We start from the raw sequence: 22,503 nt of genomic DNA on the forward strand, positions 1-22,503 counted from the left end.
GCCTGTAATCCCAGCACTTTGGGAGGCCAAGGCGGATGGATCACTTGAGGCCAGGAGTTCAAGACCAGCCTGGCCAAAATGGTGAAATCCCATCTCTACTGAAAATACAAAAATTAGGCTGGGTGTAATGGCTCATGCCTGTAATCCCAGCACTTTGGGAGGCAGAGGTGGGCAGATCACCTGAGGTCAGGAGTTTGAGACCAGCCTGGCCAACATGGTGAAACCCCGTCTCTACTAAAAATAGAAAAATTAGGCCGGGTGTGGTGGCTCATGCCTGTAATCCCAGCACTTTGGGAGACGGAGGTGGGCAGATCACCTGAGGTCAGGAGTTTGAGACCAGCCTGGCCAACATGGTGATACACTGTCTCTACTAAAAATACAAAAATTAACTGGGCATGGTGGCAGACACCTATAATCCAGCTACTCGGGAGGCTGAGTCAGAAGAATCACTTGAACTCGCGAGGCGGAGGTTGCAGTGAGCTGAGTTCGTGCCATTGCACTCCAGCCTGGGCAATGAGCGAGACTCCATCTCAAAAATTAATAAATAAATTTAATAAAAATAAGAAAATTAGCTAGGCATGGTGGCACATGCCTGTACTCCCAGCTACTCGGGAGGCTGAGGCAGGAGAATCACTTGAACCTGGGAGGTGGAGGTTGTAGTGAGCTGAGATCACGCCACTGCACTCCAGCCTGGGCAACAGAGTGAGACTCCATCTCAAAAACAATAACAACAAAAAAAAACCTGTTACAAAGTATACTAATAAAATTGTCTTCTAATGTTGGAAAGGGAGGTGTTAATCTCATTTTGCAGATGAAGAAATTAAGACTCGCAATTTTTTACTATAGTGTATTATGTTGGTTGTGGTGTTGGAACTAGAGTTCAATCATTATTATTTTGAATCTTTATATTACCCTGTAGAAGGTAGCCAATGAATGTTGATTAATGGCACTAATGGGATATACTATACCACCTACTAACAACTAGCTAAAACCTGAAGAATGTCAGCAGTGTTTCCTTTAAAACTTGTTTACGTTGTCGGCCGGGCATGGTGGCTGACACCTGTAATCCCAGCACTTTGGGAGGCCAAGGCGGGTGGATTACGAGGTCGGGAGTTTGAGACCAATCTGGTCAACATAGTGACACCCCGTCTCTATTAAAAATACAAAAAAATTAGCCAGGTGTGGTGGTGTGTGCTTGTAGTCCCAGCTACTTGAAAGGCTGAGGCAGAAGAATGGCGTGAACCCGGGAGGCGGAGGTTGCAGTGAGCCGAGATCGTGCCATTGCACTCCAGCCCAGGTGACAGTGCGAGACTCCGTCTCAAAAAAAGAAAAAAAACTTTTTTTGCATAGTTTTTTATTAGTCTGTGTCTTCCTGGCAATATATGCAGCTGATTTTAAATATCAAATACCTTTTGTTTCCAATGTTTACTAAGTTTCAAAATGTATTTGTTTGTGTTTCAATATTAGGTATGTCTCCCTGCAACACAGCTGTTGTACCTCAGGGGTGGTCTGTGGAAGCCTTAAACTCTCCACACTCAGAGTCCTTTGTTTCCCCAGAGGCTGTTGCAGAACCTCCTCAGCCAACGGCAGGTAAACTATTAGAGACTCCCTTTTTCAGTTAATGGTTGCAGTATTGGTAATCAATATAAATCATCAGGTGTATTTTTTAGCAGCTTACAGCAGGTATAAAAATTTCAGAACTATCACAAATGTTTTGCTTATATTAGTGATATCACCACTGGAGGAATTAAATTGCTGAACTATAACACTTAGGGTTAATGGGCAAATAAATACTTTTTTTATTTTTTAACATATATATATATTTTTGTCATCACATTTTTCATTGTATTAGGTATCAGAATTTTTTTAAAATTCAGTACAGATTTATGGCCTGGTGTGGTGGCTCACACTTACAATCCCAGCACTTTGGGAAGCTGAGGCAGGCAGATCACTTGAGGTCAGGAGTTCCAGACCAGCCCGGCCAACATGGTGAAACCCCATTTCTACAAAAAATACAAAAATTGGTCCGGGCACGGTGGCTCACACCTGTAATCCCAACACTTTGGGAGGCCAAGGTGGGCAGATCACCTGAGGTCAGGAGTTCGAGACCAGGCTGGCCAACATGGTGAAACCCTGTCTCTACTAAAAATACAAAAAATTAGCCGGGCATAGTGGCAGGTGCCTGTAATCCCAGCTACTAGGGAGGCTGAGGCAGGAGAATCACTTGAAACCAGAAGGTGGAGGTTGCAGTCAGCCGAGATTGCGCCACTGCACTCCAGCCTGGGTGAAAGAGCTAAATAAATAAATAAATAAGCTCAGCATGGTGGCGTGTACCTATAATCTCAGCTACTAGGGAGGCTGAGACAGGAGAATCGCTTGAACCTGGGAGCCAAGATCATGCTACTGCACTCCAGCTTGGGCAACAGAGTGAGACCCTGTCTCAAAAAAACAAAAACAAAAATTCGGTACAGATTTAGAACTCTGGGGTTTTTCTTGATAGGAAGCATGACTGACCTGCTGTCCCACAGATTATCTTTCTAATACTAATTCTGTGCCCGTGTTATTTTTTGAAGCCTGTGTTTTCTCTCTTCTTTGCCTTTTCTCCTCCACTACTTGTCCTCCCAGTATTTTACATCTTATTCTTCCAAGTGTTGAGACTGTCAAAGAGTAGGCAGAATATGTTACTTGACGTTAGCTTCTTTTTTTTTTTTTTTTTTGAGACGGACTCTTGCTGTGTCCCGCAGGCTGGAGTGCAATGCCGCGATCTCGGCTCATTGCAAACTCCGCCTCCTGAGGTCTAGCAATTCTCCTGCCTCAGCCTCCCAAGTAGCTGGGATTACAGGTGCCTGCCACCATGTGGCTAATTTCTGTATTTTTTGTAGAGACAGGGTTTCTTTCTTTTTTTAAAAAAATTAATTTTTTTTGCACCCAAAACAATAAACATTTTCTAAAAATACATACAAACAAAAAGATGCATATCAAACACATTAGGAAGGTTGCACATGGGAAGACAGGGAATAGAAATGGGGGGTGGGAATTAAAGAAAATAAATGAGAGAGGGACTTTGTAGGGATCAATGATAATAACTCAATCCTCTATTTGACAACGAAGAAGGAGAAGGAAGAGGAAGAAAAAGCAAGTGGGATAAAGGATCAGAAAGGGAGGAAAAGAGAAGAAATTAGAGTATGACTCTACGGTAGACCTGTTTTGTTGTCGCTGGGTTGGTTTGTCTGTTGTATTTTTCATATGTTTCGCCATGTTGGCCAGGCTGGTCTCGAACTCCTAGCCTCAAGTGATCAACCTGCCTCAGCCTCCTAGAGTGCTGGGACTACAGGCGTGAGCCACCACGTCCAGCCCCCACATTGCGTCTGGCCTCCGTGGTAGACCTCCCAGACGGGGCGGCTGGGCAGAGACGCTCCCCACATCCCAGATGGGGCGGCCGGGCAGAGGCGCTCCTCACTTCCCGGACGGGGCGGCCAGGCAGAGGCGCTCCTCACTTCCCGGACGGGGCGGCCGGGCAGAGGTGCTCCTCACTTCTTCCCAGACGGGGTGGCCGGGCAGAGGCGCTCCTCACTTCTTCCCAGATGGGGTGGCCGGGCAGAGGCGCTCCTCACATCCCAGACGATGGGCGGCCAGGCAGAGACGCTCCCCACCTCCCTGATGGGGCGGCGGCCGGGCAGAGGCTGCAATCCCAGCATCCTGGGAGGCCAAGGCAGGCGGCTGGGAGGCGGAGGCTGCAGCGAGCCAGCCCGGGCAACACCGAGCACCGAGTGAGCGAGACTCCGTCTGCAGTCCCAGTACCTCAGGAGGCCGAGAGCCTGGCCAACATGGCGAAACCGCGCCTCCAGCCAAAGGAGAAAAACCAGGGAGGGGTGGTGGCGCGCGTCCACAATCCCAGGCAGCCCGCAGGCCAGGGCAGGAGAATCACGGGAGCCGGAGGCAGGGAGTCTGCAGCGAGCCGACTATACTCCAGCCTGGGCTACAGAGGGAAGAAAAGAAAGAAAAGGGAAGGAAGGGAGGGAGAAGGAAGGAAGGAAGGAGGGAGGGAGGGAGGAAGGAAGGAAGGGAGGAAGGGAAGGAGTAGAGACAGGGTTTCACCATGTTTGTGAGGCTGGTCTCGAACTCCTGAGCTCAGATGATCCATCCACCTCGGCCTCCCAAAGTTCTGGGATTACAGGCGTGAGCCACTGTGCCCGGCCTAACATTAACTTCTTAGTTATGTGTACAGTCTTATGGTCACAAAAGCCAAATACTCTTATGCCAGAAGAAAGTAAGCATTTTTAATGCAAAGGTATTAGTAGACAATGATGTGTCCTAAATTTCCAATTTAGTTCCCTTAGAGCTAGCCAAGGAAACAGAAATGGCATCAGAAGAGAGGCCACCAGCACAAGCATTGGAAATAATGATGGGACTGAAGACTACTGACATGGCACCATCTAAAGAAACAGAGGTGGCCCTCGCCAAGGACATGGCACTAGCTACAAAAACAGAGGTGGCATTGGCTAAAGATACGGAATCACCCACCAAATTAGATGTGACACTGGCCAAGGACATGCAGCCATCCTTGGAATCAGATATGGCCCTAGTCAAGGACATGGAACTACCCATAGAAAAAGAAGTGGCCCTGGTTAAGGATGTCAGATGGCCTACAGAAACAGATGTGTCTTCAGCCAAGAATGTGCTACTGCCCACAGAAACAGAGGTAGCGCCTGCCAAGGATGTGACACTGTTTAAAGAAACAGAGAAGGCTTCTCCTATAAAAATGGACTTGGCCCCTTCCAAGGACATGGGACCACCCAAAGAAAACGAGATAGTCCCAGCCAAGGATTTGGTATTACTCTCAGAAATAGAGGTGGCACAGGCTAACGACATTATATCATCCACAGAAATATCCTCTGCTGAGAAGGTGGCTTTGTCCTCAGAAACAGAGGTAGCCCTGGCCAGGGACATGACACTGCCCCCAGAAACCAACGTGATCTTGACCAAGGATAAAGCATTGCCTTTAGAAGCAGAGGTGGCCCCAGTCAAGGATATGGCTCAACTCCCAGAAACAGAAATGGCCCTGGGCAAGGATGTGGCTCTGTCCACAGTAAAAGAAGTGGGCTCGTTGAAAGACATGTCTCCACCGCCAGAAACAGAAATGGCTCTGGGCAAGGATGTGACTCCACCTCCAGAAACAGAAGTAGTTCTCATCAAGAATGTATGTCTGCCTCCAGAAATGGAGGTGGCCCTGACTGAGGATCAGGTCCCAGCCCTCAAAACAGAAGCACCCCTGGCTAAGGATGGGGTTCTGACCCCTGCCAACAATGTGACTCCAGCCAAAGATGTTCCACCACTCTCAGAAACAGAGGCAACACCAGTTCCAATTAAAGACATGGAAATTGCACAAACACAAAAAGGAATAAGTGAGGATTCCCATTTAGAATCTCTGCAGGATGTGGGGCAGTCAGCTGCACCTACTTTCATGATTTCACCAGGTACGTGCTTATGCTTATTCTCAGTATTTCTCTCTACCAGGGTGTAGTCTCGAGAAGACTAAGGACAAACATCATGCCAGGTAAAGTACAGACAGTCACGCTGTACTTTGCAAGTTTATTCATACTCCTGCTCTCCTAGACAACTCTTTCCCACCTTTACCCTCCTCCCAACTCCAACACCTTTTCTATGTTCATTCTCTGCTGATTGTCATGTTTTTCTTCCAGATAAGTCAAGCAATAAAATAGAACATCCACCAACTTCTATTCCATTATCTACCCAACTACTTGTGTCTGTATCCATGGACTCTGCTTATGAAAACTCCCCTGTTTTTATAAGTAAACTGTTCCTGCTCCTAATTAAGACCAACCTCTCCTCATTTTGCCTTAAATTCCATCTCCTCTTTCCTACTCGATATATTGCCCCACGTATTCTTCCCTTTTTTGCCCCTCACACCAATTTAAATCCTTTTCCATTGGATCATTCCCATCAATTTAACAACAGTTTGTTATTTTTCCCATCTTAAAAAACGAAACATCGGCTGGGCATGGTGGCTCACACCTGTAATCCCAGCACTTTGGGCGGCCGAGGTGGGTGGATCACCTGAGGTCGAGAGTTCAAGACCAGCCTAACCAACATGGAGAAACCCCGTCTCCACTAAAAATGCAAAATTAGCCGGGCATGGTGGCACATGCCTATAATCCCAGCTGCTCGGGAGGCTGAGGCAGGAGAATCACTTGAACCTGGGAGGTGGAGGTTGTGGTGAGTCGAGATTGCGCCATTGCACTCCAGCCTGAGCAAGAAAGAGTGAAAAACTCCATCTCAAAAAAAAAAAAAAAGTAACATAACTAGACATACACTCCCAACTTCAGCTTCCAACTACCACTTCACTCCTTTGCTGCCCTTTGTAGAACTCCTCAGAAACTAATCCCATATCCAATTTCTGGCAGGTGGAAAATGGCTGAAATCATGCTTCTCTGAAACGTGTGTGGCTTTGTTATTACCTTTAGAAACCATCACAGGAATGGGGGAAAAGTGCAGCTTGCCGGCCAATGAGGATTCTGTTTTAGAAAAACTAGAGGAAAAGAAACCATGCAACAGTCAACCTTCTGAGCTTTCTTCAGAGACCTCAGGTAAGTTAGGAAAACAAAATGAACTCTTTGAAACAAATTAGGGGCGATGGAGTAGTGATGGCAGACATTGTCTTTAGTTCCCTGTTGTATGGTGGTAATCAGCAGTATAGTTTCTGAAGTCAATTCTCTTAGACAGATTTTATCTGGTTTAGACAGAATGTCAGCTTGTTGTATCTTTAAAAATTACTACTACAGCAAATCAGGATACCTAAATTTTTTTTTTCTCCACTGTTTTTTTTTTGTTGTTGTTGTTGTTGTTTTTGAGATGGAGTCTCACTCTGCGCCCAGGCTGGCGTGCAATGGTGTGATCTTGGCTCACTGCATCCTCCACCTACTGGGTTCAAGCGATTCTCCTGCCTCAGCCTCCTGAGTAGCTGGGATTACAGGCGCCTGCCACCATGCCCGGCTAATTTTTAGTAGAGACGGGGTTTCACCATGTTGGCCAGGCTGGTCTCGAACTCCTGACCTCTGGTGATCCGCCCACTCAGCCTCCCAAAGTGTTGGGATTACAGGCGTGAGCAACCGTGCCTGGCCTTCTCCACTGTTTTCATAGTGAAGAAAGTACACCCAAATTTTGATCTGGTTCAGCTATTCACTATTCTATCCTGTGTGGTCTTAGGCAAGTTACATAACTTGCCTATATCTCAGTTTACTCAGCTATAATATAAATTAATTGGTCAAATGTTCTCTAAAGCCTTACTAGTTACAGTGTTCCATGGCCCAATAGCATCTGCATTGCCTGAGAGGCTGGTAGAAATGCAGAATCTTGGGCTCTACCTTAGGCCTTTGTAATTATCATCTGCATTTTAATTAGATCCCCAGATAATTCTAATTTTCATTAAACTTTGAGAGGTACTGCTCTAAGATACTTTCCAATTTACAGTTTGATTATTCAGTGAATTTTAAGATTACCTGTTTTTTATAACCCAGAAGCGTATGTATATGATTATCAACTTGATTTTCTGTTTACTTTTCTGTGACTATGATTGGAATGTGGACATCCTGACATATGGGACATAAGGGGCCATGACTTACTTCACTTAGAATCTCTAATGCTTTGCACACTACCTAGCACAAGACTAGAGCTTAAATAAATGTGTGATTTTTTTTTTTAAATGTTGTTTTACTGACTCAACAAATCAGTAAAGATTTATCAAGTGCTTATGATATACAAAATACACCATATTAAGGCACATAGATATTTAAGTCCCAGTCCTTGCCCCTGAATTATTATATTATAACCTGAATGAAGAGGTAAGTTATCAGGCATGAACTCTGAAATCCAAGATTTTCATAATAATTGAATAAAATAGTATAAAAGATGGCACTGAATAGCTGCTGATTAATTGCTGAATTAAATGTTATAAATACTGGGGGGTACTATAGCCTAGCAATTTTTTGAGCGATGCAATAATTAAACTGAGATATTAAATAACGGCTAGGATTTAGAGGATATTGGAGGGGTAAGGACAAGAATGAAATGCACTATTTACATATTATAATATTCTTGGAAATCAATTTATTGGGTCAGACTTGACAGGAGCTGGCATATACCTGCTCTTAATGAGACTCTTGCCAGGATCTTGGATCCATATTATATTAACTTGGAGGAAGGGTAGACCAGGTCACCTGCTGAAACTCTTCTAAAGGTACTCATCTTAATTGTTAAAATTAATTATCCTACTTACATTATATATATTTCTCTGTCTTTTGGGAAGTACATTTAGGAGCACAATGTTGAAATTTAACATATTTGTCTTTCAAAGTAGGATGCTCTGGTTCTGGAATTATGAGAATTTTCCTCTGACCAAAATGTGGATTCAGTGTATTTTGTGTGCATGAAGTGACTTAAGTCTGGCCTTCTGATCTAGTTCCCAGAATCTATCTGGTTTGTTTGACAAGTATTAGTTGAATATTGGTGACCAAGTCTTAGAATTATAAATTTTGTCCAAAATCATGTATATTTAACTGAAGCAATTAATAAATTTCACCAAAAAGAGGCAAGCACTAATAATGACCAATATAAATCCGATGAGATTTACAGGCAGTAAGTGCTTATTTTTAGAGGTTAAAAGATGTGAAATATTTCATTTTTAAAAGTTCAGTCCTGCTACTTCTGAAATTTCAAATATTTTATAAATGTTTGAAAACAATCTTTACCTGAGATGATGATCTGTTAAATATTTTTGCTAGCGCCAGTTAAAAGTGAGAAATGTTTTAGAAAAAACTGTTTTCCTGAGCAAATTACAGTAAGTAGTATATGTATTAGTGAAAATAGCCTCCTTAAATTAGTCATTATGTGGTCTGGGTTTTTTTTTTGTTGTTGTTTTGTTTTGTTTTTGTTTTTAAGAAACAATAACAAGGAGTTTTTTGTTTGGAATTTTAGCCAACTTCATGTATTGCCGTAGCCCTCCCACACAAGCCAAACAAGATTGCAAACCCAGTGACCGCAGGTCAGCCCGGCCCAAGCCTGCCAGGGTCCCTCCTGAGCTGCTGGGAGGCTCTCCTCCATGGAAGACTCTTGATCACAGGCTGGGCCACTGCTCTTTGTCTGAGTCAGGTTGGGTCTCTGGTTCATCCTCCTGTGGTGGGCCTGGGAACCAAAGAAAAAGTATTCATGTTGACTCACTTGAACCCCAGAGGGATCTTGGCAGGGAGGCCTGGGATATAGAAAGCACACCAATAATGATGAAGAAAAAGAAGAAAAAACCAAAGCAAAAGAGATATTCTCAACCCCGGGCTGGAGGACCTTGGGATGATGACAATGCAGATAAGCCTAAAGGTCATCCCTTTGCAGCTGACACACAAAAATCAGGTGTTCTCCCCAGCCAGCCTACCACTATGGGTACAGAATATGGACTTGTATCTGAAGAAAACTTGAAAAGGGAATGTGTAGTTAACTCCAGTGCAGCCAGACTGGTAGCTGAGAACTTTGTCTCAGAGAGTCTCAGAATTCCTTTATATCCTTCAGAAGAAACCCCCAAAACTGCAATAAGTTCTCAGTCTAAGCTGAGAGTAGAGGAAGACAGCAAAGGTAACAAGTCAGTACCACAAAGCCAAGACAAGAAATTGCTGAAGCAACATGAATACAAACCACAGCCTGCACCCCACCTGAAGACTCCTGTAGATAAAAGCCAGTCAGTAGGCCCTCTCAATCTGAAAGGACCCCTAGCAGAAGTTTCTGCATGCAATGTAGAAACTCCTTTGGATATCAGACTCAAAGAGGGTTGCTCTCCTTTCTTGGACCAAGAGGTTATGGGTGTAGTTTCAAAACCCACAGCAGCAAAAGAAATACCAAATTTGATACCCACTTTGATAGCAAGTAATCCATTAGAATGTAATCTAAAAGAAGGGAATAATGAAAGTAAAATGACTAAACTGCAGAATGTCAAACTGAAGGAGTTTCCTGAAGGAGCTGAAGAGGATAAAGAACTAAAAGAGGAAGCTTTTCCCAACCAAAGACAAGAGATCAGCATCTTTACTTCTGAGCAGCTGCAGGGCCAAGCGTTGGTACAGGTCCCTGGGGTAGAGAATGAACCATTTAAGAGAATGGCAGGTGATGGCAAAAGCAGGAAGGGAAGGGGAAGTTCTGGGAAAATGAGAACAGATTCTGGGAAGGTAAAAGCAAAATCTGAGCTGCCATTTCTTCTGGACAGCCAGAAGGACGGAAGGGCTGTTCTCATACCGAGTGAGCCAGTCTCTAAAACTGAAGGAATGACTACTCAGGATAAGAGTGAGGAGCTGGGGCTGAATTCTTCAAAGCAACCAGGCACTAATGCTGATCTCATGGAGGCAGTGGTGATGGGGGAGCCTAAAGAGATGACTCAGCCTAAGGTGGCAGGCACCATGCAGGCATTGATTCCTTTGGAAAGTGGATCAGGCATGACTCAGACTTCTGGTGTTAGCACAGAAACAGGAGATGTAGTCAAAGATATGGGTGTCAGTAACCAGAGCAAGGAAGGAAGGTGTCCATGGAAGGATCATGAGGCAGCTCCCTGGATTTCTGAAAAGCCTAAAAAGAGAGGCAATGAAGGCAAAAGCAAAAAGTTTAAAAATAATTATTCCAGACAGCCTGCTAGAATGGAAAGGAAGGAAGAAATCCTCAACCCACCTTTTGAAGGGAAGGATGGAGATGCTGGTAGTATTCCCCATAAAAGCAAGGAAATAGGATTTACTTTCCCCAAAATGCATGATTCTTCGTTCTCACATACACCAGATACACCCACAGTGGAAGTAGTTGACAGGAAGGGTGGAAATTTTCAGGTTAATTTTGTTGAGCTTGGGACTCTTGGGGAAAACAAAATAAGCACAGTCAAGGCTTCTACTGTTACTGAACCACCTGCCAAGGTGACAGATGTGAGCTGCCAAGAGCAAATCCAGGGGGCAGTATTTGTTCCTTCATTAGTATCTGAGGAGAATAAGACAGATGCAGCCAATAGATACACTGCAGTGGCTGACAAACCAAGTAAAAGGAGTAATGATGGAAAAAGTAAAAAGGTTAAAAATAGTTCTCCTGAGAAGCACATTCTGGAGAATAAGATAGATGCAACAAAAATACATGTTCCCTTGGAAACCACAGGGGACCAGGGAATTGAAGGAATGGCCTATATGGACGAAAATAGAAATATTACATTTACCTGTCCCAGAACACCATCAGAGCTGATAAATAAATCATCTCCTCTAGAGGTTCTGGAATCAGCAGCCTGTGAAAAACTGCCCACTCCTACTCCTCAAGTAGTAAAGGAAAGTGATTCCTTTCCAGATACCTTGGCAAAAAATGGGCAAGAGATAGCCCCAGCCCAGATTTCCAAATCATTAATGGTAGATAATTACACCAAAGATGGAGTCCCAGGTCAAGAAAGACCCAACGCTCCCTCTGCTGTTGTGCCCTCCGCAAGCACAGGAGGAGTTGCTCTACCTATTACAGCAGCCATAGAAACAGTTAACAGTCATGGAGATCACTCTCTTAAGAATAAAGCTGAGCTTGCTGACTCCATGAAAAATGAAGCAGGGATCGATGAAGGGCATGTGATAGGAGAATCTGAGTCAGTGCACAATGGTGCATCTAAGCATTCAGTAGAGAAAGTCACAGAGCTAGCAAAAGGTCACCTCCTTCCTGGAGTGCCAGTAGAAGACCAGAGCCTACCAGGAGAGGCCAGAGCCCTAGAAGGATATGCAGATAGAGGTAATTTCCCAGCACATCCCATGAACGAAGAGAAAGAGACTAAAGAAGGGTCTGTTCCAGTTCAGATTCCTGACTTATTGGGAGACAAAGCACAAAAGCTCAGTTTTTGTGAGGACCAAAATGCTCAAGATAGAAATTCCAAAGGTTCAGATAGTTTGAATAAGAAGGTGGATCTGACTCTTTTGTCTCCAAAAAGTGAGAATGATAAATTGAAAGAAATTAGTCTGGCTTGTAAAATCACGGAATTGGAAAGTGTTTCCTTGCCAACACCAGAAATCCAGTCAGATTTCTTATATAGCAAAGTCGAAGCTCCTCCTTCAGAGGTGGAGGATAAGTTAGTAATAATGACTGCTTCCAAGGGTGTTCAACTCCCAGAACCCAAAGATAAGATTTTGGAGACACCTCAGAAAATGACAGAAAAATCTGAATCAAAGACACCAGGAGAAGGGAAAAAGGAAGATAAAAGCAGAATGGCAGAACCAATGAAAGGCTACATGAGACCCACCAAGTCCCGAGGACTTACTCCACTTTTGCCAAAGTCTACAATCCAGGAACAAGAGAGATATAAGCAACAGAAGTCCGCTGGTATGAACCTGCCATGGGGAAATGTGTGTGCTTGTGGCTTTTGAGTCAGCATCAGAAAGGCAAAGAGCTTGTGCCTTGGCTCCATCCAGACTCTAATCATCCTTGTTAATCATTGGTTTATTGGCATGAAACCTGTAACTGCTACTGTGTGTTTTCTGCAGCCAATGTGTTCCTTGTGTCCTGCTTGAGGAGGCTGGTAACTTGGTTGCATGCCTTTTTTACCCAGCACTGAACGTTGAATTTTAGGAGAAGTTGAATTTTCAATGAATTGTCTAACAAAAGACCTATCATCATCCATTTCTTAATTTTTTTAAAATTGTGCCTCCTATGTATCAAGTTCACAGCTAAATTTTAATCATTACTTGGTATAAGGATTCACAAGGGGAAAGAAAATATTTCATGTCTAGCTATGTGCATGAGATTTTTTTCAATTTATATGTAGCTTGTGCTGGTGGGACTAAATATCCAAATTGCTTTTAGGTTAAATGAAATCAGTCCACCTCCTTATGAGGAAATGGTGGCCTCAAACCGGCATTGGTAGGCACCGATTTATTTGTGTTTCCAGTAATGGGAAATGATCTCTCAATGATACACATACATTTTTTTACCAGTTTGTTGCTTATATCCATTGCCCCACAGTTGCATGTGGGTTTGAGTTTTGGGCATAGTCTGTGTCCATCAAACATAGTCCATAAAACTTGCCCATGTTGTGTTCCTCATAATGTTACTCTTATTTGGCTCTACTCAGTCAAGTAATTGGAATGAGATTAAGAAGATGATTCCTTTAAGATTTAGAAATGGTAGCCCCGTTTCCCCCCACCCCCAGTTCCCCAAAAAAGTATACATTTAATCGTGGCTTCCCTGAATCTAGCTTTCAAATAATGTTACCTTGTCTTTGAGATTTTTTCACAGCCTACAAGTGACACTATTTCTTAATCACTGTTTTCCAGCTTGCATGATGTAGCTACTAACTCCAGAATTTAAAAAAAACACCAATTGGTTTTAGTAGCCAGTCAGGCTTTTAGAGAGGTTTCATCATGGGATTGTGTTCTGCATGATATGGACTTGTTCTTTTGGGTAAAGCTTGTTCTATGCATGAGTATGTACCCACTAAGGAATACTGCTGTGTGAGTAAAGAATGCTAAAGGTTGTTATTTGCATAAGACATTCTCATCTTCTCTGTTTTTATCTTCTATTAGCTACCCTATTACCAAGGCAGAAAATGAAATAGTATGTAGAGGGCTTTCCAGCATTCATTGAGATTTCCAGTGTTCTATCCAGTTCTTTCGTTTTGGTTTCTAGACCCATTCTTTAGTCTCAGCAGTTATCCAAAAGTTAACATGTAATTTCTGTGAAATCCCAGCCATCTCCTTTTGCTCAGTATTTCCAAAGAAATGCAGAAAGAGGATTTGTTGTTCTTGAGGAAGCAAGACCAGTACTGCAGAACTTTTGGGGCCCTGCCTGGGTCAGGTCAGGCTCAAAGACTGTGTTAGCAGTGGCCTTACAGAGTGGGTATGGGAAGGATAATGGGTTTGGGACAAAATTTATTGTTTCTTCTGTAAATTCTACCACACCTTTTCCCTAAGGACAATGTATACTTTTTTAATAGTTAAAAAAATTTTTTAAACTAATTGTTGAATAGGTTCATACATTCACATGGTACAAAGGAGTATACAGTAAAACGTAAGTTGGCCTCCCTCCATTAACCACCTTCCAGCTTTCCCTCTCCAGAGGCAACCAGTGTTCACAATATCTTATATATCCTTCCAGACAATTTATGTATAATAAGCAATAACATGTATATTTCCTGATTTCATATAAATGAGACGTATACATACATACTGATGTGTGCTATTCTTTTTAAACTTAATTTTTAAAGAGACCTTTTAAGACTTAGTATAAAGGAGCCAGGCGCAGTGGCTCACACCTATAATCCCAGCACTTTTGGAGGCCAAGGCAGGCAGATCAGCTGAGGTCAGGAGTTAGAGACCAGCCTGACCAATGTGGAGAAACCCCATCTCTACTAAAAATACAAAATTAGCTGGGTGTGGTGGCGCATGCCTGTAATCCCAGCTACTCGGGAGGATGAGGCAGGAGAATCACTTGAATCTGGGAGGCGGAGGTTGCAATGAGCCATGATCGTGCCATTGCACTCCAGCCTGAGCAACAAGAGGGAAACTCCATCTCAAAAAAAAAAGAATCAGTATAAAGAAAGAGGCCTCGTTTTTTTTTTTTTTAATCTTTTTTCCTGCTACGTGTCCCTAGATATGACTCATTCTTTTTTGATAGCTGTATACTATTTCATTGCATAGGTATATACTAATGTATTATAGTACTTTCCTTTTTTTTTTTTTTTTTTGAGACAGAGTTTCGCTCTCATTGCCCAGGAAGGAGTGCAATGGTGTGATCTCGGTTCACCGCAACCTCTGCCTCCTGGGTTCAAGTGATTCTCCTGCCTCAGCCTCCCGAGTAGCTGGGATTACAGGCATGCGCCACCACGCTCAGCTAATTTTGTATTTTTAATAGAGACGGGGTTTCTCCATGTTGGTCAGGCTGATCTCAAACTCCCAACCTCAGGTGATCTGCCTGCCTCAGCCTCCCCAAAGTGTTGGAATTACAGGTGTGGAGCCACCGCGCCTGGCCAGTACTTCTTTACTGATGCACATTTAGGTGTTTCTCAACTTTTTTTATTAGAAATATGGTACATAAACTATCTTTGTATTTATAGGATGTCATCCTCATGCGTGTGCGTCTGTGTAATACAAAGGGGCTCCAGAGTAAGAATCTCTGGTTTGAAGAATATGTATTCATAATTTTGATGGGTATTACCATATTGCTCTCTGTAGGCCTACAGAGATGTCCCTTGTAGAGAAAGGTACATCTCTACTCCCACCCTCAACATAGACAAATACCTGTTTCCCTGCCTTTCTCTACTAGTGTGATTTTTTTTTTTTTTTTTTTTTTTTGGTTATGTGTACTGATCTAATCGGTGAAAAATTATTTCATGGCATAGACTTTGTGTATGTGGTGTTTTTTGTTTGTTTTTTTGTTTTTTGAGACAGAGTTTCACTCTTGTTGCCCAGGCTGGAGTGCAATGGCACGATCTTGGCTCACTGCAACCTCCACCTCCCAGGTTCAAGCGATTCTCCTACCTCAGCCTCCCTAGTAACTGGGATTATAGGTGCCTGCCACCATGCTCAGCTAATTTTTTGTATTTTTAGTAGAGCTGGGTTTCACTGTGTTGGCCAGGCTGGTCTTGAACTCCTGACCTTAGGTGATCTACTTGCCTCAGCCTCCCAAAGTGCTGGGATTATAGGCATGAGCTACTGTGCCCGGCTGTGTTTTATTTATTTTTTTTAATGACTTCTTCATGTATTATCAAGTTTATAAAAGCCAATCCATGCTCTGAAATTATGAAAATATTTTCTTTTCTCCTCTATTAATGTTTTTACATTTTAAATTGTTGGCCAATCTAGAATTTGCTTATTTGTTTGTGGGTTTTTTTTTTTTTTTTGGTATGTTTTGTTTATAAGGTTGTGAGGCGGCCGGGTGCAGTGGCTCACGTTTGTAATCCCAGCACTTTGGGAGGCCAAGGCGGGCGGATCACGAGGTCAGGAGATCGAGACCACGGTGAAACCACGTCTCTACTAAAAATACAAAAAAAAAAAAATTAGCCGGGCGTGGTGGCGGGCACCTGTAGTCCCAGCTACTCGGAGAGGCTGAGGCAGGAGAATGGCGTGAACCCAGGAGGCAGAGCTTGCGGTGAGCCGAGATTGCGCCACTGCACTCCAGCCTGGGCGACAGAGCGAGACTCCGTCTCAAAAAAAAAAAAAAAAAAAAAAGGTTGTGAGGCAGGGTTACTTGGTCATCCCACCATCGTGTTTATAATCGATCTCCCACTGAACTGCCACCTTTGTCATGCCCTAAATTTCTGCATGTATTTGGTCTATTTCTGGACTTTCTTTCCTGATCCATTGATCTTTCCACCAGGCTTCCTAATATATTTTAATATCTAATAGGGCTAGCCCAACCCCTTGCCCTATTATTCTTTTTCAGAGTTGTCCTATTCTTATTTTTTAGTTTTGTAGAAGAAAAATTAATCCACTCAATATTTTTCTTGAAGTCACTGTTTCTAGCTTGTCCTAGGGAGAGTTTATGTCTTGCAAATCGAGTTTTTCTGTCGAACAGCATAATGTGTCTTTCATGTGTTTTGTTAGTCCCTCACTGGTGTTCATCTTTGTTCCTCAGTTTGAATCATTCATGTTAACTGCCCTACCCCCAAATTGCTACCAATTCTCACATATCTTGTTCTCATTAGTCTTGTGGTCAAATGGTGTCACCCATGGTTTCCACTGTTTGGACAGTAAAGATATTACAAGTGGTGTTGGCCGGGCACAATGGCTCACACCTGTAGTCCCTGCACTTTGGGAGGCTGAGGTAGGCGGATCACTTGAGGCCGGGAGTTCAAGACCAGGCCTTGAACTCTGGTCTTGGTGAACCCCCAAGGGCCAACATGGTGAAACCCCGTCTCTACTAAAAATACAAAAAGTAGCCATGCATGGTGGCACATGCCTGTAATTCCATCTACTCAGGAGACTGAGGCAGGAGAATCGCTCTCTTGAACCCAAGAGGCAGAGGTTGCAGTAAGCCAAGATCACAACACTGCCCTCCAGCCTGGGCGATAGAGTGAGTGAGACTCCATCCCCCACCCCGCCCCCCGCCCAAAAAAAAAAAAGATATTATTAGTGGTGTTAGTAAAAATAATAGTACCTCTAACTAATCTAGGTGTTAATAATAATAGCACTGGCCAGGGGCGGTGGCTCACAACTGTAATCCCAACACTTTGGGAGGCAGAGGTGGGTGGATCACCTGAGGTCAGGAGTTCGAGACCAGCCTGGCCAACATGGTGAAACCCCATCTCTACTAAAAATACAAAAATTAACTGGGTATGGCGGTGCATGCCTGTAATCCCAGCTACTCAGGAGGCTCAGGAGAATTGCTTGAACCTAGGAGGCCGAGGTTGCAGTGAGCCAAGATCACACCACTGCACTCCAGCCTGGGAGACAGAGTGAGACTCCATCTCAAAAAAAAAAAATAATAATAATAGCACCTACCACCTATTGAGTTGATTTTATTTGCCTGGTTATCTAGAAATAGGTAAATAGATCATACACACACACATAAAATAACACTATTAAAGATTATCTCCATTTTTCAGGTGAGAAAATGGAGGCTGTCAAGGTCACATAGCTGGTGAAGTGCCAGGGTTAGAATTTGAATCCAAGTCTTTATGTTTCTAAGATCCATGCTTTTCTTAGACTTGCTTCAGAAGCTTCCGGAAGTTTCAGGTACTTAAAAAGAAAAAGATGAAGGTTGACAATTAGTAAATATAAAATAGACTTTTTTTTATTATCTAGGCACTAATTAAACACTTTTCTACTTGGACAGATAAAGATACATCATGAAAACATAAACTGTGAATTAGAGGTTAATTTAGGATTAGAATCTAGGTCTTTTGACTCTGTCTAGCATTTTATTGTCCAGAGAGAGTCTGTGTTTGATTTATTTACGTGTGCTTTTTAACACCCAGCCTAGAACTTTACATATACATGATGCCTAATGACATCTTTTGAATTGTAAGTAAATTATCTTTTTGCTGATCTTACCCTGTTTGGAAGTAGGGAAAGTGAATATATTGCCAAAGTCTCTTCCAGCTTACTGTTTGCTCTACTGTTATTTTTTCATGCTGCTCTCAAATTTAGGGAAACTTTAACAGAAGGTTTCTTTGCATACTATGCATGTTCTTCCAGGCAGGGAGGATTAATGCAGTACGTCGGGAAGTCTAAGCTCAACTTTTCAGAAAAGGACTTTTTTTTTTTTTTTGAGACAGAGTCTCGCTCTTTCGCCCAGGCGAGCGTGCAGTGGCGCGATCTCGGTTCACTGCAAGCTCTGCCTCCCAGGTTCACGCCATTCTCCTGCCTCAGCCTCCCGAGTAGCTGGGACTACAGGCGCCCACCACCATGCCTGGCTAATTTTTTGTATTTTTAGTAGAGACGGGGTTTCACCGTGTTAGCCAGGATGGTCTCGATCTCCTGACCTCGTGATCCGCCTGCCTTGGCCTCCCAAAGTGCTAGGATTACAGGGGTGAGCCACCGTACCTGGCCAGAAAAGGACTTCTTATGGGATTGTGTTTTTTTGCGAAGGGAAGCACAAGCTTGAAAGGATGATCCATATTAGATTCCAGTACCCGCTCCATGTTAGTTGTTCCCCTGGAAATCAAGTAGAACTGTGAGTGACAGTGTACTTGCTATGCTGCTACTGTGAATGGGACAGTTTGAGATCCCTGTAAATAGGCCCTCCCTTTGCCATAGTGAAGCCTGGTCTTCTTATAATCTGGCTTTCATTTCTTTCTTCAGTTTGCTTGAGCTCATCAACTGTCTACCAGCAGCTGGGAATGTCAGTTTATGGTGAGAAACTCTCTTGGTGTGAAACTTGAAGTAATTTATAAACCCAGAATTCTAACAGTTTCAAGGCCCTTGTACATAAATAAAATATGCTCAGCAGATGAAAAAACCATTTGTTATCTTAGAACTTGCTACTATTTTACAACTGGAGAAGTACCCATTTGGTAATGTCTTAACTGTAGTGCCATTTGTGAAGTTCCTTTCCTCATTACTCTCACCCCAGTTGCCCTCTGATTCAACTGGCTTTTTTTTTTTTTTGAGACAGAGCCTCCCTCTGTCGCCCAGGCAGGAGTGCAGTGGCACAATCTCGGCTCACTGCAACCTCTGGCTCCTGGGTTCAAGCAGTTCTCCTGCCTCAGCCTCCTGAGTAGTTGGGATTATAGGCATGTGTCACCACGCCTGGCTAATTTTTTTATTTTTAGTAGAGATAGGGTTTTACCATGTTAGCCAGGCTGGTCTCGAACTCCTGACCTCATGATCCACCTCGGCCTCGCAAATTGCTGGGACTACAGGCATGGGCCACTGCGCCCGACCCCATTGGCTTTTTTTCTTACTACCATGCTGATGAAATTTATTGGGACTAGTCACACAGCTAAAAATAGCTACCATTTATTGAACCTTACTATATACTCATTGCCATCCTAAACTCTTTTAACCTCCAAAAAATACTGTGTGGTCATTACCTTGTTTGAGCCAGAACATTTAAATATTATTTGAAATGAATCAAGCAACAATTGATTATCCTACTTTGTTTTGTTAAATTTGTATTTATTTTTTTGAGACAAGGTATCACTCTGTCACCTAGGCTGAAGTGCAGTGACATGATCATGGCTTACTACAGCCTCGACCTCCCAGGCTCAAACAATCCTCCTGCCTCAGCCTCCCAAGTAGTTGAGACGACAGGTGTGCATCACCATACCTGGTGAATATTTTTTGTAGAGATGGGGTCTCACTCTATTGCCCAGGCTGGTCTCAAACTCCTGGCCTCAAGCAATCCTTCCTCCTTGGCCTCCCAAAGTGCTGAGATTGTAGGTGTGAGGCACCATGCCTGGCTTGAATATCCTAATTTAAAAGAAGCTTCTTCCCCTCATATTCCCTCACCCTTCACTTGTACCCTCTGGTTGACAAATAGCATTGGGGGATTCTGAACACACTGTTAAAATAAAAACTTAGTTTTGATTTACAGTATTGCAGATATAGTTATTTCTTTAAGATATGAAGGTGACAGTAAGGTGGCCTCCATTTTTTTTTTTTAAGATAGGGTCTTGCTCAGTTGCCCAGGCTGGGGTGCAGTGGTACAGTCTCGGCTGACTACAGCCTCCACCTCCTGGGCTCAGGTGATACTCCCACCTCAGTCTCAAGTAGCTGGAACTACAGGTGTGTGCCACCGTGCCCGGCTAATTTTTGTATTTTTTGTAGAGGCTGGGTTTGGCCATGTTGCGCAACCTGGTCTTGAACTCCTGAGCTCAAGTGAGCCGTCCACCTCGGCCTCCCAAAGTGTATAAACATTGCCTATTGCTCTGCAAATAGCGGACACACAGCATGTTTTCTACTTTTTAATATTTAGTTTATTCATTCATTCAGTAGATACCAAGTGGCATTACTCCTACTCTAAAAATAGACTAATAAAACACATTCTCTACTCTTCAGAGATTCCAGGGTGGAAAACAGACAATTTTCTAGTGAGAGAAGTTTACCCCTCTGAAAAATGATAGAAGTGTGAGCTAGATCCTATGGAAATACACAGCAGAAAGGGACTAAGTTTTCCTACCAGACCTAGAGAAATCTTCACACAGAAGACTCTGAAAGTATGGCTAAGAGTTTGCTGAGCAAATTAAGGTAAAGCATTCTAGGGGACAGCTGTGTAATGGCATACATAGTGAAGTGCAGGTGCATGGAATAAAGTCAAGTTTGGGAAACAGGGACATCTGTGAAACATTTTGAGATGAAATTGGGGAAAAGAAAGTAAGCTCCTAAAGGATCCTAGGGGTATTGTGTGCCTCTAAAAGCAGAAAATTGGCCAGGCGCAGTGGCTCACACCTGTAATCCCAGCACTTTGGGAGGCCGAGGAGGGCGAATCACGAGGTCAGGAGATCGAGACCATCCTGGCTAACACAGTGAAACCCCGTCTCTACTAAAAATACAAAAAATTAGCTGGACGAGGTGGCGGGCGCCTGTAGTCCCAGCTACTCGGGAGGCTGAGGCAGGAGAATAGTGTGAACCCAGGAGGCGGAGCTTGCAGTGAGCCAAGATCGCACCACTGCACTCCAGCCTGGGCTACAGAGACTCTGTTTCAAAAAAAAAAAAAAAAAAAAAAAACAGAAAATCTTAGATTTTTGCTTGAAGAAATGGGTTATCTTTCTACCTAGTTTAGTTGGATGATTCTCTTTTCTTTTGGGGAGGGCTATGGGAGGGTCCATACTAGGCTTAAAAGAACAAAGGCTTGATATTTCCACGTTGTAGTTTTTAGAGTTGTTGTTGTTGTTTTGAGATAGTCTCCCTCTGTAGCCCAGGCTGGAGTGCAGTGGCGCCATCTCGGCTCACTGCAATCTCCACCTCCCAGGTTCAAGCAATTCTCCTGCCTCAGCCTCCCAAGTAGCTGGGACTACAGGTGCACACCACCGTGCCCAGCTAGTTTTTGTCTTTTTAGTAGAGACTGGGTTTCACCATGTTGGCCAGGCTGGTCTCAAACTCCTGACCTCAGGTGATCTGCCAACTCAGCCTCCCAAAATGCTGAGATTACAGGAGTGAGCCACCACACCCAGACTAATTTTTGTACTTTTAGTAGAGACAGGGTTTCACCCTGTTGGCCAGGCTAGTCTCAAACTCCAGACCTCAGGTGATGCACCTGCCTCAGCCTCCCAAAGTGCTGGGATTACAGGCCTTAGCTACCGTGCCTGGCCTTTAGAGGATTTCTTATCCATAAGCATTTTCATGTCTTTGGTTCACATAAATCAGATTATTCGCCTCAGCTTTTTCATTCTGTCTATTTGCTTCTCATCTTTTGAAAGTTAATCAGGGAGAATCATGATTTATTTTCTTGAGTTAAAACATGTGAGAAATGTTTCTAAAATGTAGAATATGGTTTCTGAAATAGTTTTACCTATATGTATGCATGTCTAAACACTTGGAACATTTACTTCCAGGCAAGAAACTAGATTATAACTTGACAACTTTACCTTTTATTAACAAGGAGTGAGTGTCATCAATCATTGTTAATAGTAGAATTATTGACTTTCATTGTAATGATAATTGTTCCCTGGAGGCAATAACTGGGAACAGTTGGTCAATCTGGAAAGTAGTGTTGCCTTGGTAACTGATAAGAAAGAATGCAGAGAAACTAGTTTTCTGTCATGTATAAAAACCAAGGCCCTGAACAGGTTAAATACTAACTCCAAGCACAAGGCTAAAACAGAAATATCTGCCAGTACATGTACTGGGATTAGAGACCTGCAGGCTTTGCCAACAGTCCTAGAAACCACCTTCTGCCCAGACACACAGGAATCCATGCACTTTCTTCAAACTCAGACAGAATGGAATAGAACTTCACAATATTTATCTCAAAGGACATTCCAGATCACCGCCTCTTGGGTTGGGTTGAAGACAGTTTTAATGATGGGACGGATCAGGTCAAATGATGCAGATGCAGTATAAAAGGAAT

The 22,503-nt window shown here is 43.3% G+C and overlaps 1 protein-coding gene across 13 annotated transcripts in view; it reads left to right on the forward strand.

Annotated features, from left to right (window-relative positions):
- The window catches only part of MAP4 (microtubule associated protein 4), a 238,383-nt gene that overhangs the window by 166,001 nt on the left and 49,879 nt on the right, over positions 1 to 22,503 (forward strand). For all 13 annotated transcript variants that reach the window (XM_030811887.1, XM_030811889.1, XM_030811892.1 and 10 more), the window contains exons 6-8: positions 1,468 to 1,590; positions 4,332 to 5,477; positions 6,486 to 6,608. In XM_030811887.1, the coding sequence (XP_030667747.1) occupies positions 1,468 to 1,590; positions 4,332 to 5,477; positions 6,486 to 6,608 (1,392 nt within the window). The remainder of the gene's footprint in view (positions 1 to 1,467; positions 1,591 to 4,331; positions 5,478 to 6,485; positions 6,609 to 22,503) is intronic.

Source organism: Nomascus leucogenys, chromosome 4, assembly GCF_006542625.1.
Source record: "Nomascus leucogenys isolate Asia chromosome 4, Asia_NLE_v1, whole genome shotgun sequence".
Classification (NCBI taxonomy): Eukaryota; Metazoa; Chordata; class Mammalia; order Primates; family Hylobatidae; genus Nomascus; species Nomascus leucogenys.